Below are 17,933 nucleotides of genomic sequence, written 5' to 3'. Positions count from 1 at the left end.
GGCGATATGGCTTGATGTGCTTTGATCAAGAATAAAACGCTTTTTCCATTCCAAGCACGGCAACAAAGAGTCTCGCTGCAACTGACGCTCATCTATCCCTCTCACTTGCGCCAGATATCCCCACCTAGTAAGCGTTACATGGCCGGTGCCGGTGTTTTGTATCCCATTCCTCTAAAGTCGTGCCCTTTGAACGTGATCCGTTAGTCGTGACAATCATCCATTGCCCTGGTCCAACTTCCCAAGTCGCCAGGAACCCTTCTCGTACACAGAAAAGGTCCGTGTGAGCCCAGCCTTATCATCTTTCAGCGTCCCCTCCGCCAGTTACCACCCCGAGATCGTCACCCTCCCCGGTTTCCGCGTCCACAAACTGCTCCCCCGATGTGGTCGCGAAACTCTGCTTCCGACTCGAATTGGAGGATCTAAACGGTTCCTCGAATTCCTCTTCGTGCGTCGAGGAGGCGTTGCTCGCTGTTCCCAGAGTGACATCCCGATTGTATGACGTCGTAGATGCGGCAGTCTTGTCGTCGACCGCCTCTTCATTCTCCCGCTCGGCCTTTCTCATCTTCAGCCTCTCCTCATTAGACATGTGCTGCCATTCTGGAGACATGGTGATGACACTAGCCTTCTTGCCGTGGAGAATGAAGCTCCCCGTGCCCCGTTTCAATTCCTCGGCTTCACCGTGCGTAAGTTTGCCTCCATCATCTGTCGTAGCCAAACTAGAGCCCGATTCTTTACTCTTCTTATGGCGATGAACACTAGGAGACTGGTGAAGGTGGTGATGGTGGTGGAGGTGTGGCTCACGCAAGCTGCGCTGAAGGCTCCGGCGAACACTTCCAGCCTTTGAAGGCTCAGCGGCGCCCGCCATTGTTCCAACCCGATCCCGTTCTGATTCACTGGTGTCAGGCCTCCTATCCCGGGCGACGTTACCGTCCACGTGCGTCAGTCCGGCTTCGCGCAAGACACGTTCCTCGGAGTCATCCGCTCCGCGTGCAAGTCGGTCTCTATCTCGACTGTGATGGGAACTGGTGGTAGAAACTTGGTGTGATAGACTGTGCGAGTCCTGGGTGCTTTCGTGCCTCGATAGAGATGCCTCTCCGGACACAGACGGGCTTATAGCCGATGGAAGGTCGGTCGTGCTAATGCTGAAGTTTTCCGATGTCTTGAGCTTGTCGACAATGTTGGACAGCCTCGACGAAGTAGCACTGGCCGGTGACAAGGTGATGTGGCTTGTGTCGGTGATGGTTCGCCCCAGATCTCCTTGACCCGTCCTCAGAGGAGTGGTTTTCTGAGGCGTCGAAGTCAATGACGCCTTGGGAGCAGGGAATGCAGTGGCACCCTCCTCTTCGAGGTCTTTGAAAAGAATGTCTCGGTGAGTCCTCGTCCTCCAAAGCTCCACTCTGGTCCATTTCAATTTGGCCGACATACGGCCGGCAGCCAGCACGAGAAATTCACGAGTCTTCTGTTGGATGGGGAGCAAGATGAGCAGATGCCGCGCGTTGCGAAGGAGATGGTCGAGTTCCTTTTGAGCCACCGCGATCCTCTCGTCAAAATCGCTGATTTTCTCGTTAATCAGTTGCCGGCGGTAGAACATAATCTCCCACGCCATCTGGGGGTCGACCTTCTTGTCTTTCTGGGGCGTGTCCCCACTTTTGGAGGAGAAATCCGAGTCCTTTCGCAGCAGATGACGGCCTTCGTAGTTGGATCCCAGAAGCCCGCGCATCCTCACACCGGCGGTGCGAAAAGTAGCCGCGTAGTTGAGCTTGCCGATCCAGTCGTTCATCTCGACCTCGCTGTTAGCTAGAAAAATCTCCTCGAAACCTCCGTGCTTGATGAAAACAAAGGCATTCTTGTGTTTCTTGTAGCTCGAATCCAGTAATGCCACGGCATCGTCCATAGACATCAGCGCATCGGGTTCGAAAGAAGTAAGCGGCGGTTTGAAGACAAGAGGAGCAGATCTATTGGTCGACTTGGAATGGGCATCGTGCTGCGCAATCAGCTTCTTGACCCACCCGACATCTTTGAAGAAATAGAGCTTTGAGTCAGTCAGGATCGCACCCCATTCTTGCCACGGGCGCTTTGCTTTCTTCTTCTTTGGATCCTTGCGCCACAGCAGCCCCACTTTGGCAACCTTGATACTGACCAGGCCAGCTTGCGCTTCACCGGGGTTGCTAATGGTGGCTTGGGACAAGAAAGCATCCGGCCTTGACCTTGCAGACACAATCTGCAACACCGCTGAGTTCACAAAAGCCTTATGATGGTGTTCGGTCTCGAGCACACCGGATGTGCCTGTGGAACAATAGCAATCCTCAGTATCCATCACATCTTTCAGAGACGGCCGCAACACGTCCAACTTATTATCCAAGATCAGAGTGTAGGGGTCGACAGGACCGCGGAGGCTTTCAAGGCTTCTAGTCTTGATTAGGCTTCTCTTTGGTTTGGGCGCTGATAGACGGTGACTGTTGACGGCCACCTCGTCTTCAAAGTGAATGAAGGGCGTGTAGCACACATTGTCGTAGAAGCAGTCGAGAATATCACTGGAAATCTGCACCGGACCCTGTTGGGTGTTCTTGACATAGTCTTGTTTCTGCATCTTCCTCTTGTTATTCTTGTTGTGCGTGTCGGAGTGTAGGAGAAGGATCGAGAACGCGACAAAGGCCGCTTCGTCCGTCGAGGAGAAGATTCCCGGGTTACATTCATAGTACCTGTCCGCGAACCCGGCGAGCAGTCTATCGATCTGCTGAGTTTCTTTGGGCAACTCTACTTCCATCAACATCTTCCGGATCGCCATGTCAATGGAATCGCCAAAATAGGAAAAGCCGCGCATGTACTTGCGCAAGCATGTTTTGGAAAAGTCATCTGCGCTCTTGCAGAGAATGGACGCCATTGCGCTCCGGGGAACTGCGGCCTCGAGCTTTTCCAGGTAACTAGCCGGGGTATCGCCATCCTCTCGTTTGGGATACACCCGCTCCGGTTCCGGCTCTCGAGGGATGTGTAAAGAGTTGGATTTTGAGCCAGGCGTGCCGGGAGTTGAGCCAGCACCGCGCGTAGGTGGCGCGGAATTCTGCCGTAGTCTGTGAGGAAGGGACAGCAGATCGCCAAAGCTTCTTCGTCCACTTGTCGACGTCGATGTTCGCGTTGATGCTGGCTGGGGACCTGACTCAGACAACCTCTCAGTTGATTTCCCTAGCGAGCTCAAGGTCGAAGATCTTCCTCTTCCCGATAGTCGCGGGGGAATCAGTGTCACTGATGGCGTCGATTGACCAGAGTGGGTGGACCAATTGGAGTCTTGCCGCACAATGGTGGCCCCCGGCGACCCAAATGGAGCATTTGTGAGTGCCGTGGCGGAATGAGTGGGTGAAGGAACTGCAGAGCCATGTCGGCTCGGCTCAGTGTCAAATCTCACGGCCGTGTTTGATCTCCTGCTCGGCGACATAGATTTCCTTCCCATCAGAGACTCTTGAGGGGTATGCGAGGCCGTGGTCCGCCCTGAGGCAGGTGTTGCAAACTTTTCAGGTAGTGGGAAAAGTAGACCTTTATTCTTCTTGCGCCTCTTCAACTTGAAGAAGGTGGTGGTGGTAGAGATGGTGTGTGTGGTGGTAGTCTTTGCGTAGACGTGGTGGTCCCCAGAACTATCATCCGATCGAGACGACTCCGAGAGTCGCGTAATGGGGATGGCCAGCGAGGACGAAGATTCGTCACCGTACGCAGGCGGCTCCGCGCCAGAATGTCCTGTCCTTGGTCGCGGAAGGCGCTCAAACGAGGTGGTTTCTTTGAGCATCCCAGGTTTTGCCAAGCTCGCTTTTTCATCCTGGCCGTCTTCGTTACCGGTACCTTTCAAAGGGTCTAAAATAGTCCGTCTAAAGCTGTGACTCTTGCGGAAAGGACTTGGCGCTCTGGCAAACAATTTCCTTCGCGATGGCTTCTGGGCAGGCTCGTCGAAGTCGTTGGTCGTCGGCGCGGTTGTGATGATTGTGGGTGCTGCTCGATACAGAATTAGCAGTCTGCTTAAAAGATCAAGAGAAAAAAAAATACATACGTGGGACGTCGTTGGAAGGACTAATCTCCTCCTTCTTGAACCTGCTGGACAGTTGTGGATCCGACGCATGCCTCAATCCCAAGAGTGAGAGTCGTTGAGGCATAGACTTGAGACCAAAGCCAAGGTCATTTTGCATCCCGTTTCTCCCATCTCCTTCAATCTGCGTCGGTGATCTGGTCGCCGGGGTGCTGGCACTTTTCGGCGGATCAGTTTGGTAGGAAGGTACATGAGGCTGGACGGGGGGTTGGTGGCCGGGAAGTCCCTCCAGATCCTGCGTCAAAGATGGAGGGAAAGGTTCGTCGTTGGTCCGCGACAGACTCAGACTCAGTCTCTTCAGAGAGCTACCGCGGCTGTGGGTTCGAGTAGATGGCACGTTGCTGCTAGCCGACGTAGAGGGGGGATCTTCGACGATACTGCCATGTCTGCGGTGACTAGGACCCGATGTAGGCTTCGATGGTAGTAGGGTTCGCAACGGCATGGCGTAAGATATGGATAAAACCGTGGTTCAGACCATGGCGAACATAATAGCTGCAGCGATGTGTATCGTGCAGTACAAACGGTAAGTCGAGAGGGGGTGCTCGGACAACGGACAACTGCGTACGTGGACCAGGAGAGATTCAGTTCAGAAATAATAATTGCTCTGCTTTTAGATGGGAGGCCCCGAATCCTCAGTCAGCAGGCCCGCTGTGACTGTGAGATGGTGTGTGCAATGCAGGCAGTATCTGGGACACCGGATTGCAAGAGGCAAAGGAGGAAGCGAGTGGAAAGAGGGTGAAGGCAATCCGCTGTGGTGTTAATCGGGGGTAATAGTAGATGTGAGATAAAGTTGGCATCGAAGTGCACTATGGCGGTGATGTTTCTTGGAATTGTTGCAGGACGTACGTGGACGGCGGAGCTGGAGGTTCACGACTACATTTCCGGTGCGGGCAGCAGGTGCGTAGCTGCCCAGGGTGCCCATGGATGTGTGCTAACAAGGGGACCCCTTATAATCCTCTCTCCCCTTTAGGCCTGTTCCAGACCTTGAGCCAATAACTGTGCCCTAGAAGCCACGGGGCTAGGCGTCCCTTCCCCTCGCTTTCCTCAATCGAGGCGAAACTATCTCGTAGTGCTCGTACTACTGTACCTGGAACTCCTGCCACGTGCTTCATCTCTCAGGTGAATTTCTCGAGCCTCTCAAGCTCCCCAGCCCCCTAGAATTTGAATGAGGACCCTACAAGTACGAGGTAGGTACGGGATCATGCATATGCACACTCCTCCAGCACGACTCCGTTTCCTCGCTTGATCCCTCTCGCTTGCCCAAATCCGGGGCGGAACCCGTGGGATTGTCCTTGGTTGTAGCCGATGCAAGGTGTCATTATCATTGTTCTCCAGACCGAGTACTGCTTCTAGCTGGTCCTTGGCCCCATGAGGAAGGAGCTGCGATAATCTTGTGACATTCTTATCATTCTATACTAGCCCTGGATAAACGCCTGCGTAAGGTGTATCTACGTATCTCCCAGCGCCCACCGATGCCAAAATCACTCGCTTGCCATGCAAATTCAACCCAGGAATATCCGTACTGATCCTCTACCGGGAGCCATAGCCACCCGGTAACACATAATGCCCACTAGATCTCGCATTATACATCTGATAGGGCTGCTGGTGCTGCATCTGTTGTATCTGCTGTGCCTGGGCCTGAGCCTGTTGCTGATACTGCCACGCCGACTGGTTCGACCAGGCGTGTTGCGGCTGTTGCGGCACGGTACCACCCCAGTACAGAGGTCCTTGAGAGCCGGCCCATTGCCCACTTTGTCTGACGTCAACAGGCGAGTTGTAGCTGGCATGCGACTGCATTCCGTAGGTGCGCTCTGCCGCCTGCCTTTGCGCGATGGCCTCTTGAACCATATGACCGGCAACCCCGTCCTTGATGTTTCTCTTTTCTTGCTCTCGTGCTTCGATCGCCCCTATCAGCCCGACAGATGGGTCTGGCGTCTTACTCCGGTCAACCACCTGAATCAACGGGCCACCAGTCATTTTGGCAACATGCTCCTGTTCTCGGGCTGATAAATGTGATGATGGATCGATCAATAACGAATGCCTCGAGCTGGGTCGAAGCATTGAATCTCGTTTTTTCTGCAATTTGTTTGGAGACTGCTCGACCTTACTGTAGGAAACACTCCGGTGAGGGACATATCCTTGTGGAACCCTAGCAGCGACGGCGCGTTGCTGGACGAACTCCTCAGCTGTCAAGCCTCCTACTGAATTGTGCCTCTCCAGGGTCGTTCCGGGATGCCAAGCATAGCTAGATGAGCGCGAGTGAGCGCCCTTGGGGCTGTTTCTCTCAACCAACGGTGACCTCTGCCCGTCGCCAGGGCTAAGATTTCCCGGAGAGGTTCGCTCTTCTTGAGGAGATCTGGTCAAAGGCGTTGCGGGGGCGGTCAATGGCTGATCAAACGGCGACTGCCGTCCGGTGATTCCAGAAGCTGTCGGAGGACGACTGTGTCCCGGGGTCAAGCTAGGGGTAAACGTCATGCCAAAGTCAACGACCGGTATGTCGATTTTGGCCGAGTCTTGTTGACCGCCACTAGACAGTTGAGGATCTCCGACTGTCTTTAAGACGCCTGTCCTGGTTTTTCTGTGAAATACAGGACGATCATCGTCCTCGGGAAGACTGTCATAGTCCGGTGAACTACTCGGGGTGCTGTCATAACTGGAGGCTGAGTGTCTGGACATCCTGTCGGGCGATTGCACACGGTTGGATGGTGTTAACAGGGTTGATGTGGTTGTCGGGACAGGCTTTCGATGGATCGGTTTGGTGGCCGTTGACTGTTCAGAGGGCATCCGGGGATGTTCTGGTCTGACATCAGCAGGGTTTTGCGTATAAGCACCTTCTGCTACCACTTCTTGAGAAACAGGTTGATTAGCAGATATTTCTTCGTCGCGAGGGGTCTCATTTACCCCTCGAAGCCCCTGATTCTCGCCTTCTCGGCCATTATTCCACGCCACCAACGCTGCATGCCCCGCCGCCCCACTGTTCGCGAGTTTATTCACATCAACAATCTGAGACAAGGTTCCATTCGACATTCGACTTTTCTCACGTCTCAAATCCGGTCGAGCATCGGGTCGCCTCTGTGGGACGTCACTGTGTTGGTGCTGCATATTTGGAGGAGCCACCACTGGCGCAGGTGGTGCTGTTTCGCCTACATCTCGTTGAATATCTTCCGGTTGAGTCCGTGGACCTTGTCCGTCGCTATCCGAGCTGTAGCGGCTGTCTGATGTTTCTGCTTCACTATGAATAATGTTATTCTTGAATGGGTTTCGATGAGCAGGAGGAGCCGGGGGAGGCTGAATAGGCTCCATATCGGTGTATTCAGTGGACAACCTGGAAGGATGATAATGGTCGTGCTGGCGACGATTCTGGGTCGGTGACATGTACGCCACGGATTCTGATACAGACCTTGAATGGTGGTTTTGTCCTGGGGAGAGATAGGCCGTGTTTGCTGGAGCAGTGACAACTTTCTTTGGGGAAGCAAACACTGCATCGGTTGATTGATTGTGCTGATGTCGCGAAAAAGGCGACGAACGTACTGAATCAGCATCGTCGTAATGCACGCCTTGCCTGGATTCCGAAAATACTCGGTTCGGGCGCCTATTTTCGAAAGTGCCACTCGAACGTCCCTGTGCGGTCATTGACATTCGCTTAGAAGTTGCCTCTTTCAACTGTCTCCGCCATTCACGTTCGCTCCATTTTTCGCTTCCCTGAGAATGGACAAGCGCAGCAACGTCAATAATGTCTAGATAGCCGTATCTCCGCTCCCGCGGCATCGCAAACATGAGGCCTCGAGTGTCCCATGTGTCGGCTATTAGCCGTTGGGGACGACCGTAAAGGTGGAAAATGTCATAAACAGGGAAAAGCCACCGAAGCATCATTTCAAAACCTGATACTGCAGGATGTACCTCGGGCATCACGAAGACAAAGCCTTCAGTCTTGGATTCTGGTGTAGAATGTATTGTGATGCGGCCTTCAACTTTGACCAAGGTAGACTGGTCGATCAACGGCTTAGACTGGGGGTAGATAGCGTACGCTGAATATGCGTCGGTAATGGTCGCTATAGGTATGGCCTTTTTTGTCTTCTTGGTGTCATAGAACTTGATGACTCCCTTCGGCATGGCGGGTCGGTCGTACGCTGATTTCTTCTTCAGGGACTTGTTGGACTTTTGCCATTCTTTCTCGTCGGGAGGCTCTATCACACACCAGCATCGCCTCCATGGAGTGCCAGCGCCAAATCGAACTCGCGCCCAGTCTTCCGTCTTGAATTTGGTACGCTCCATGATCGTCCGGATATTGTTTAAAGACTTCCCTTTGCCGGCAATCAAAGAGCCAGTGTACAGTTCCTGGAGTGAGGCATGTTCAAACATTGCGAGTCTGATGCCAGCCGTCCACTGCGTGAGAGAGTGAAGCGAGTTAAAATGTAGCAAATACCGATTCTTGCCCGCCGTAGATATGGAGAGTACATTCTGTAAAGGTTGAACATCGGGATTTCGCGTAGGGAGCGTCTCGATCTGCCAGTAACTCAGAATCAGCCCGCCCACAAGAGTCTGAAAGATCGTACCATCTTGATGGAGGCATCCGCCAGGTTGATAAATGTAGGAGCCACCTCTCCATCCTGGCCGGCCGCGTCCAAAGCAGCGGCGTCCCAAAGCGAAAGTACCGTGCCGACCAGTTGAGCGAAGCATTCGGTCCAGTTGCGATCCGGATTAGGTCTTCCATCTTTCAAAAGGTTACTCGATGGATCAAAATCCAGAGGGTTCGGAAAGCACTTACGAGTGTCAAGATCATTCAGTTTGAGAAAGTACCCTGCATGGGATGATCAGCATCAGGACATGTAGATCGAGGAAGTAATCAATAAACACCTTCTTGATAGAGCTTGTTGCTGTGACTTGAGAGGAAGCTAGTGGGGTCGTCAGCACTAGACATTCATATAACTAGGCCACCAGGCGCACCTGAACACCGGTCTCAACTCCTCGATATGATTTTCTCTTTCCAACTCCATCGACGGAGGTGTGTACACCATGGATACAGGGCGGGACGCAGCCCGCTCCGTCCGGGGGGTTGTTCGAGGGGTTTCGGAGGGCGTCGGAAATTCCTGGTAACGAGCCGATGACGGTGAGTCCTTATCGACGATTTGGGTCTGGCCGGAGGAGGCCTTGGAGAGCGAAGAGATGGAGAGGGTCGAATTGCTGAATGCCGCAGCCTTGAAGCTCTCGGAAAGGTTGCGAAGGCGGCCCATGTTGACAACCTCGTCGGGGGTTTAGCCGTATGGAACTTGCACCTGCCGTTCAGGCCCAGACTCACTCGCCGCACCAGAAAGAAGGATCAAGGAGGACTGTGCGACGTGCGGTTTTTTACGACAAGTAGCTGTTGTCCTCACCAGCACGCATCTGCTTTTGCCTCGTCGGAGAAAAACCAAAGATATCTTTCAGCTGGCCATGATCAGGACATCGTCTTGAGAGGAACACGTTCGGCGGGTAACGGAAGGCCGGGTTGGGGGCAGTGCAGTGGGTGTACGAGGTACACAAAACGAGAGAATGGAAATGCAGCAGCTTTCAGAGAGCGGTCAATGAACAAAATGAGGGAGGTTTAAAAAAGAAAGTGGAAACAACAATAGAGAAGTACTACTGGGAGGTTTGGTGATCTGGTGGTGTTAGGGCGCAGGTAATGTGGTGTGGGTGGTATCCGCCTCGCCGCTGTCCGTGTTGTAGTGGTTCAGCTAACATTTCTGCTTTGTTTTTTGGGACACAGGTTAACCACTACGTACCGAGTACTCGAAAACAACACAGTTAAGTGGACACCCGAAGCCACCATCCAAACACGCTCGCTAGACGATTTCTCACCACGATACGCCGGCCACTCCTTCCAAACTAGAACAGAATCAGGTAAAACCGCAGCCGTTCAGATCTGCTCGAAAGCCACAAAGCGTCACTGTTGTTCCAAGACTTCCAGGTTTCGTTTGGATGAGCCATCGTCGGCCGTTGATGACGTCTCGACCGAACTTAACTCCTTGCAATCGAGCTGCACCAGGCCAATTTGGAGATCCAAAGCCTCCCATCCACTCATCGCCGAACTATGTGGTACACCATGAAATCCACCAAGGAGATTGAGCCGAGTGCCTTAGCTACCAGATCCCACCGAGCTCCCCTCCTCGCTTTCCCTTGTCTGTTACCGACGCTACCACCGTCTTAGCCACGCCTGTCAAGGTCCTAGCAAAGTGGCTTGCGTGGCCTTCCGGGCCAAGCAGCCCCAGAATCTGCTCAAATTTCTTGCCGATCGACCTCATTGACACATGCGGTCCGGTAGATTGACAATACAAAAAGCGCTCCGTCCACCTCCGTTCTTCTTGTAGGTTATTGAAACCACTATTTAGTGAAAGCACCATTATAAGAGGTCACAGCCAGTCACTGCATTCGGCCCCTTGACCGTGGAGTCGTGACTGGATGCACCCAAGAGCTGGGCAGGGTAAAAACGTACAAGTACGGAGTATGTGTCTCGGCACCAACCGGCGAGACATGCATGACCTCCTGTGTCTCCTGCATGCAGGAGCGAGCTAGACTCCGCGTCCAAGGCCTTCCTACGGGGTGGAGCTTTTGTCTGGTTTGTGGACTGTATCCGGCGTCTGCCCTCACATGAGTCGCATCAACGGTATAGAATGGACCAAACGTTATTAGAAAAATCTTAGATGCAGAAACATTGAAATTCGCCTTGCCGACAGCACGGCCTGAACCTCTCCATCTGTGTTCAGCTAGTATTACAGTCATAAACCGCCTCCGAATGTGTCGACACGTCCCTTCTAGGTCAGTCCCCATTTCGGTGGATTGTTCCCCGTGTGTCGTTCACTTGACGGTATTTTCGCTCGTGCAAACCCCCATAATGCTCCTCAGCGCCTGCCGCCCGTTGCTCCAACAATGAAAGTCATCTCTCAATATCTTCGTGTTGACTTGACCATGATTCTATCATGACACGTCCATGAACGGCATTCTACCGTGGGCCCCAGCAGTATCTTGAGTCCTATGTTTGGAGTTCGTTAAAAGTTCTGAGCGCCATAGCGACCCTGGTGTCCGCATCAGTCAGGCTGTCTTCCTGTTCTTTGCGTTTCTCGTCCTCGCTTTCTGCTTTGAGATCACGCGCCTCGTCCATTTGCTCGCCTTCATGAGAGGTCGCAGTCACAGTGGACTCGAGGTTTGGGTCGATCAGGGAAGCGTCAGTCTGAGCTTGAGGAGACGAGTTGCTGAGGTAATAGTGAATGTTTCTGGACAGGCCACCACTAGTAGAGCTGGCAGGCTCGGCTTGCACGAATCCATACTCAGGGTGAGAATCTGTTGCAGGGTTGGCTGTCGTGTAGTAGGCAGTGCCCTGGGGAGGATATGAGGTCTGGTCAGCTGCTGCAGTCGACAGAGCCTCTAAAGTGTGAGCTGCGACTTGCTGAACCATATCAGAGGTGGTAGGCGTGCGAGGAGGAGTGACTGCATTCGCATCTTCTGCAGTTGGGTCGGAGACATGAATCCAAGTCACTGAAGAATCAGTCAGTCATGTTGTCAAGGATGCTGGATGTTCGAAATACGCACGCTGTTGTGGCACCGGTAGAAACGCCTTCAGATCTTCTTCGCTGTAGGTTTGGCTGTACTTGAAGAAACTGTCGAGGGAGTGTTCTTGGCCATCCTTGCCGAAACTCGAGTTCTGGTGATGGCGGAAGGTGATTGCTGTGCCTTAGGTGTCAGCTCCTTTGAATGTCTTTTCATCATTGCGGTGGACAGGACGACTCACGGTCAGAGCGCACACAGTCGCGGCGCGACTTTTGACATTGTCCGCAGATCGGCTTCGCCTTGAATTTCAGTCAGTCAGTTTTCATCAAAAACAAAGAACACGGCGCGCCTTTACCTCGTCGCATTTCAGCTTGCGTGTGCGGCAAGTCTGGCACCCTGTACGACTCCTCACAGTCCCTGAGGACTTTGATTTGGCGGGTTTTGGCGACGCCATGTTCGCCATTTTGCGTTGTTGTCTGCAAAGCACTGGCAGGTTTCCCGACAAACACCCTCGACTTCTTAAAGCCGCCGATGCCGCCGCCGTAGTGGCTAGCGCTTTCGGATATATATTTATCCGATACGCTAACATCTTGGCTGACTGCCTCGTGCTAAAGTTGGTTGTCACGTTGTGCACGTGAGGCAGTCACGTGGTAGGTGATACAACAGGAATTGTGACCAGACAAGACAAGTGAAATAGCAGGGTGGTGAATTTCCATTATTGTGTGAAGTCAACTTGCCAAGAGATGGCAGGTTGTTAAGATTCATGTGAAAATGTCTCTGTGGGGGAAGTGCAGACCGGCGCATCATATTTCAAGTTGTGATTACAAGTTCCGCTTCTGCTCGGCGTTGATATACAAAGCATCATGTTTAGTCTCGGGCTCGTCCCCTAGGGGTGGACCAATGCCAGAACCATAATGCTATTTCTTCGCCTTCTTCTTTGGCGGTCGTTCCTCTTCCTCGTCCTCACTAGCGCCAGCAGCATCGTCGTCAGCATCAGCCATGTCCGCATCGCTACCAGCATCACTACCGTCACTCTCATGGGCCGAATCATATTCTTCAGCAACATCGCTTTCCGATTCAGCTTGGAAGTCCTCATCTGGTGACTCATCGTCCTCGTCTGCAGAACCGCGATTTACGCCAGCGTCGTCGTCGTCGTCCGACGAGGCTAAGTCCTGGTCTTCCAGGGCAGCCTTCAATAAGGCCGATGAGTCGTCGAGCATCTCGTTCTTAAAGCGAATACCCTTTGCCTGCGTGCCTGTAATTAGCCAGAGAAGCGACAGTCGAAAGCCAAAAGTTACTTACCTGGAAAAACGCCTCCAGAGGCTGTTGTTCCTCACGGTTTATATTACTAAATTGGTGCTCCCCCTGTCCGTTCTTCAAGGTCATGGTGATGTCGAAGGTTCGGCTCGCTGCCAAAGCTCCTCCAACCCGTGACATGGTAATACTTTGTATCGTGTCGATGGGGACGTAAGTGGCGGGCTTCGGCACGAACATGAAACTCTTGTCCAGGCAGAAAAGTAGACCTTCATTGGCCTTGATGGAGCACTTAACCCCGTTCATGTTATGGTGACTGACGAAGTCTTTGGAGGGCATGATTATTTTCTTGCCCGACAGTCCCTTGAAGACTTTGGCAATGACATGGTGAATGGGGGCTTCGTAGTGTGCATCCAGCTTGTCCTTGTATTTCGTTTCCAGGAGTTCCTCTGTCATGTTCAGATCCAGGTTCACTTCATCGTCCAGTTTCAATTGCATCACGATAAAAGGATATCTCGTTTGGCCTTGTCGGAGGGGAGGGTCGAGGCCAAGGGTGATGAGCGTGTGCATTTCATCGTTCTTCGGCAGGATGAAGAATTTCTTTATCGATTGATACTGAATCTTGTAGTCGTATGTCTTTCCACGCAAGCGGAATGAATTCTCGTACATGTCGATGTCGAAACGCCCTCTAGAAAACAAGATCAGCACATTGATTGCGGGCTGCACATCATCAACAAGACCGCAACATACCTGGGGGTAAGATGTAATATGTCCTGAAAGGTTGCGAAAGTGGCGCCTGCGACGTCTCCGATCTCTGCCTTATCCATCAAAGTCTCATAAAATAAGTTGGCGGCATTTTGTTCTTCTTCATCCTCGTCCTCGGCGCCGCTGCCCTCTCCGTTCACTTCTTTCTTGGACACTGTGCCGGGGATATAGAACCGCATCTCAACGAGTTCATCCCGGCCTGCAGCCGCCTTTTGGCCTCGGTTCTTTGTGCTTCCCGGCTTGTGGCCATTTGTGCCATTCTGAGTTCCCTCTGGACCAAGATTGAACTCGACGGCAATCTCATTCTTGCCCGCCAAGTTGGTATTTGAGATTTCCGAGTAGGGGATCTCAAAGGCCGGTCGATTCTGGACATTGAAAGCAAGCTCTGCTCTTCCAAACTCTGCTTTACCCCAGTTCCAGCCTCGCAGCGCATGTTCCTTGTTCTCCACGTTGATGCCGTACCAGATCTTGAAAGCCTTCGACACACGGTCGAAATCGTCTTGTTCGAATCCGTCAAGTTGAATGACGGCGGCATCGCGGGTAATGATCTTTAGTTCATAGCCTTTTGCTGCTCGACTCCATTGCGCCGCCCCGATCTGGTTGCTGTCTAGGGTGAAGGGTTCACTGGCTCCACTGGGTTTCCAACCAAGTCCGCTCTCTGCTAGACGACATCGACCGGGCTGTTTCGAGAGGTCCAGATAAATATTCTCGAAGTTCTCCCTGGCAGTTTTGTTAGATCAGTTCTCGCTCTGTCGGAGGAGGGCACAAACATTGTAGGAGGGCTGCGCCACTTTGGTGCAGCGGGGAGAAGGCGAAAAGGGCTTTCTCGCAGCAAAGGTTGTGGTGTTTGAGTGAGATGGTTTGAGAAGAAAGGTTTGTTGAGAACGATTCGGACGAGAAGACTAGGAGGAACCACAGATGACCACAAGGCAGAGTGAAATATATCCAGACTCTGGATTGGCGCAATGCGGAACTTTCAAAATGTTCTGAGAGACAAAGTTACTCGGCACTGAGGCAATAGAGAGGCGCGCCCACACGCCTACGATGCGCCTACACGCGCCAACTTCGCAAGGGTCAAAGGCTTGGCGCGGCGCGACTGAAGAAGCACTTACCGAGTAGGGAGTCACAGTTCATGTTGCACTCACCTTTACGTCTTTACATCCTTACATTCACTTGCCCAGCTTCACACGATCTTATCCTTCCTGTCTTTCGTTTTGTTCACTTATCTTACCTGTCTTTCGTTTCGTCCAGGGTCTGAAACCGGACACTGCAGCTTGATCCAAGAACCGCTCGCCCGAACATCTTCTCCCCTACCTTCACCGAGTGGTTCGCAAAAGGGGTTGACGATGAGAACTTGCAAGACTAGAAGCAAAGAGGAGGGTAGAACTGCTAAACATCTCCTGGGTTGCCTGCCGTCCCGGGTCTAGCATATCGACGCTGATGCCTTCTCTAAATGTCGTTCTTGATATTAGTGGCGCTTCAGTAACCGATGGTCTCCCCAATGGTGCATTACCTTCTGGTTCGAGGGAATGCGTTGACACAACTAGCCGGCTCGCCTTCTAAGAGCACCACTGTGCCATCTCTAAATTGTGTCAAGACGTGCTCTGATTCAAGTGGTAGCCCTATCGCGGTGCTTTGCACAGCGATGAGTAGTCAATACATGCACGGAGGTGGAACACGGGATTGATAAAAGCCTTTGGCAAGTCAATTCAACATTTCCTTCTCATTGACAGGCTCCATGAACTGGAGGCCACATTCGTAAAACATAGTAAACTTGACATATGTTGCTCATCTGGAGCTTCTAGCCTTTGCTGTTGTGGTATCCAAGTTTCCTTTAGGTGTTTTTTTCTCGCACTACGTTTATGCTCGTCTAAATGTCTAATCGATTAATTTTCCGGTTGGTGTCTTCAGGGATTTTTGGTGATCTTTGGAATGCATCTTACTTTTGGTCATGAGCGCGACAGAGCTCCCAAGCGAAGGTCCAGAATGGATCTGGAATCTTCAAGCTGCATGGACATCATCCACCAGCTTCCAGTGGTTCAGGGATTCGTTCAGTTCCCTCGAACTACAAACTCGGCTCCGAAGGTAAACATGATCTCGCTCGATTTCCACGCTTCTCTGCTGCCCCCAGGACCTTCTACTGTTGCTTTCGTTGACTTCGATGATCTAGGTCTTTCCCTAAAATCTCCATGGTTCCTGTACGTCCCGCAGTTCTCCAAATCGCATTTGTGGCGTCTCTAAACACGGCAGTACTTTGACGCCTCGTATCGAGCAAGACCGCACAGTCGGGCAAAGCATGGCGAATCACCACATTCCGAGTACAGGTATGCTTCCCAAGGCTGGCTTTAGGGGCCGCCACGGTGCGCATATCTAATGTCCCTAAGCTCAGAAATATCGTATAAATACGAACCTCTTCCAGCTGAATCTATTCGACTGCTTTGTCTCCAACCGGGAAGTGAGAGTGACCACATCGCTTGCAATTTGGTGACCACTCGGGTCGAGGACGGCATGTCAGGCTTCGAAGCACTCTCGTACACGTGGGGTGACCTCACCGTCACACGAGCAATATCATGTGGTGGCTGTTCACTAGCAGTCCACAGCAATGCGTGGCACGCGCTCTCAGAACTCCGCCAGGCGCAGGGTGTGAGGGTCCTCTGGATTGATGCCCTATGTATAAACCAGGGGGATCTGGCAGAGAGGAACATGCAGGTCCAAATGATGCGGGAGATTTATGGTCGTGCGACTCGTGTGGTCGTCTGGCTTGGCCGGCAAATGGATAACACGGATCAAGTCTTCGCACTGATCTCAAAGCTCTCGACAATGACGACCGCCGACAACCTCGACCACCAGACTGTTGCGTACACACATGATGATCTTAAAGCGGGTGACCTACCAGATGCTTCTGACCCGGTCTGGAGGGGTCTTGATCAACTTCTCTGGAGCTCTTGGTTCTCCCGCGTCTGGATCATCCAGGAAATCACCTTAGCCAGGGAAGCGCTCGTTTTCTCAGGCTCAGCCTCCTGTGGCTGGCACCAATTGGAACTGGCAGCGAGGTTCGTGGAAGACCACTCGCTCACCATGCTTGTGGATGTCGACCCGTCCCAGGTCATCCGACTAGCGCGTCTCAAGGCTCTCGCTTCTCGTGCTGAGACATCCATTCTCGAGATTCTGCAGCAGAGCCGCTCAAGCAAGTCCACGGATCCGAGAGACAAGATATTTGGCCTCTTGGGCTTGACCCCATCATTCACCCTGATAATCCCGGATTACAACATGGCAACACATGACTTACACACAGCATTCGCCCTCAAGATGATGGAGGCACACCAATCCTTAGACATTCTCAACTACACAGAGATCTGGGCCGACTATACTCTCCCCGCGGAGTCTCTCGACAAAACCCCCTCCTGGGCTCCAAACTGGTCGCTTTCCGGACTGACACGGCCTCTCCCTGCCACTGCCGAACTGAATGCGGGCAACAGGGTGATTTTTCACACGTCGCCAGATTTTTCCCTTCTTCACGTCTGGGGAGTCGAGCTGGGCACCGTTGATGGTGCCGGTGACACGTTCCTTGAGTGGATTCCACTACCAGGGAACTCAGTCCGAGGCGCCCGTCCAATCAACTGGGTGACGGACGCGTACCAGATGAAGCGCTGGCGGCAGTGGCAGCGCATGTCTGGAGGAACCGCCACCCACTACCCGACCGGCGAAGCCACGCGGGAAGCCTACATTCGCACCATCGTCGCGAACGCCCTGCCCGACGGCACGCACGATGGCTCCGCTCTGCAGTCTTATTACGACGCTTGGCTGCGTTTCTGGCGCGTCGGCGGGCGCGAGCGAGGCCGGTACCTGGACGCCTACATCCAACAGAGCGACCCGGGTGAGCTTCAACGAGCCATATCGTTCATGGAAGCCCACCAAGCGGCCGCATACGGCCGGCGGTTTCTGATCACGAAGAATGGATATTTCGGCCTCGGCCCCTTTAAATCCCGGCGAGGCGACGTGGTCGTGGCCCTGTGCGGAGGCAAGACGGCCTACGTCCTCCGAAGACAGGGAAGACGGCACTTTGCGAAGCGAACACGTACCGAATACTGGAAAGTCATTGGGGAATGCTACCTTCACGGCGTGGATCGAGATGTCATTCTCACCCGCACCAACCACAAAGAATACATCCTTATCTAGCCGAGAGAGCGGGAGACTCCCGCCATCAACATCGACATCGACGTTGCGGACTAACAGAGGAAGGGAAAACAAGTCTGCATTTCCAGGCGACAAGAACCGGGACGACTCGTGTTGAGGCAAAATGCGGGAACTAATCACA

At 52.9% G+C, this 17,933-nt stretch overlaps 5 protein-coding genes across 5 annotated transcripts; 1 reads left to right on the top strand and 4 right to left on the bottom strand.

Moving 5' to 3' along the window:
- Positions 1-295: 295 nt before the first annotated feature.
- Positions 296-4,514, bottom strand: AYO21_00120 (hypothetical protein; the record flags this gene model as incomplete). The annotated part of the gene is made up of 2 exons (XM_022650111.1): positions 296-3,981; positions 4,037-4,514. The coding sequence occupies 2 exons, from the start codon at positions 4,512-4,514 to the stop codon at positions 296-298; spliced, it is 4,164 nt and encodes a 1,387-aa protein (XP_022517437.1).
- Positions 4,515-5,602: 1,088 nt separating this feature from the next.
- AYO21_00119 (hypothetical protein) lies at positions 5,603-9,306 on the bottom strand (the record flags this gene model as incomplete). Its single annotated transcript, XM_022650110.1, has 4 exons — positions 5,603-8,578; positions 8,629-8,873; positions 8,930-8,967; positions 9,020-9,306. 4 exons carry the CDS (start codon positions 9,304-9,306, stop codon positions 5,603-5,605), a joined length of 3,546 nt encoding a protein of 1,181 aa, XP_022517436.1.
- Positions 9,307-11,081: 1,775 nt separating this feature from the next.
- AYO21_00118 (hypothetical protein) lies at positions 11,082-12,059 on the bottom strand (the record flags this gene model as incomplete). Its single annotated transcript, XM_022650109.1, has 4 exons — positions 11,082-11,584; positions 11,639-11,773; positions 11,838-11,895; positions 11,952-12,059. The coding sequence occupies 4 exons, from the start codon at positions 12,057-12,059 to the stop codon at positions 11,082-11,084; spliced, it is 804 nt and encodes a 267-aa protein (XP_022517435.1).
- A 454-nt stretch (positions 12,060-12,513) lies between these two features.
- On the bottom strand, positions 12,514-14,917 carry AYO21_00117 (FACT complex subunit pob3; the record flags this gene model as incomplete). Its single annotated transcript, XM_022650108.1, has 4 exons — positions 12,514-12,843; positions 12,899-13,538; positions 13,601-14,335; positions 14,847-14,917. 4 exons carry the CDS (start codon positions 14,915-14,917, stop codon positions 12,514-12,516), a joined length of 1,776 nt encoding a protein of 591 aa, XP_022517434.1.
- Positions 14,918-15,601: 684 nt separating this feature from the next.
- Positions 15,602-17,794, top strand: AYO21_00116 (hypothetical protein; the record flags this gene model as incomplete). The annotated part of the gene is made up of 3 exons (XM_022650107.1): positions 15,602-15,813; positions 15,866-15,939; positions 16,035-17,794. 3 exons carry the CDS (start codon positions 15,602-15,604, stop codon positions 17,792-17,794), a joined length of 2,046 nt encoding a protein of 681 aa, XP_022517433.1.
- Between the last annotated feature and the right edge of the window lie 139 nt (positions 17,795-17,933).

This window comes from Fonsecaea monophora (assembly GCF_001642475.1).
Source record: "Fonsecaea monophora strain CBS 269.37 chromosome Unknown Scaff1, whole genome shotgun sequence".
NCBI classification, from domain to species: domain Eukaryota; kingdom Fungi; phylum Ascomycota; class Eurotiomycetes; order Chaetothyriales; family Herpotrichiellaceae; genus Fonsecaea; species Fonsecaea monophora.
The sequence above is the reverse complement of the archived record's forward strand: the minus strand, read 5'-3'. Positions and strand labels throughout refer to the sequence as shown.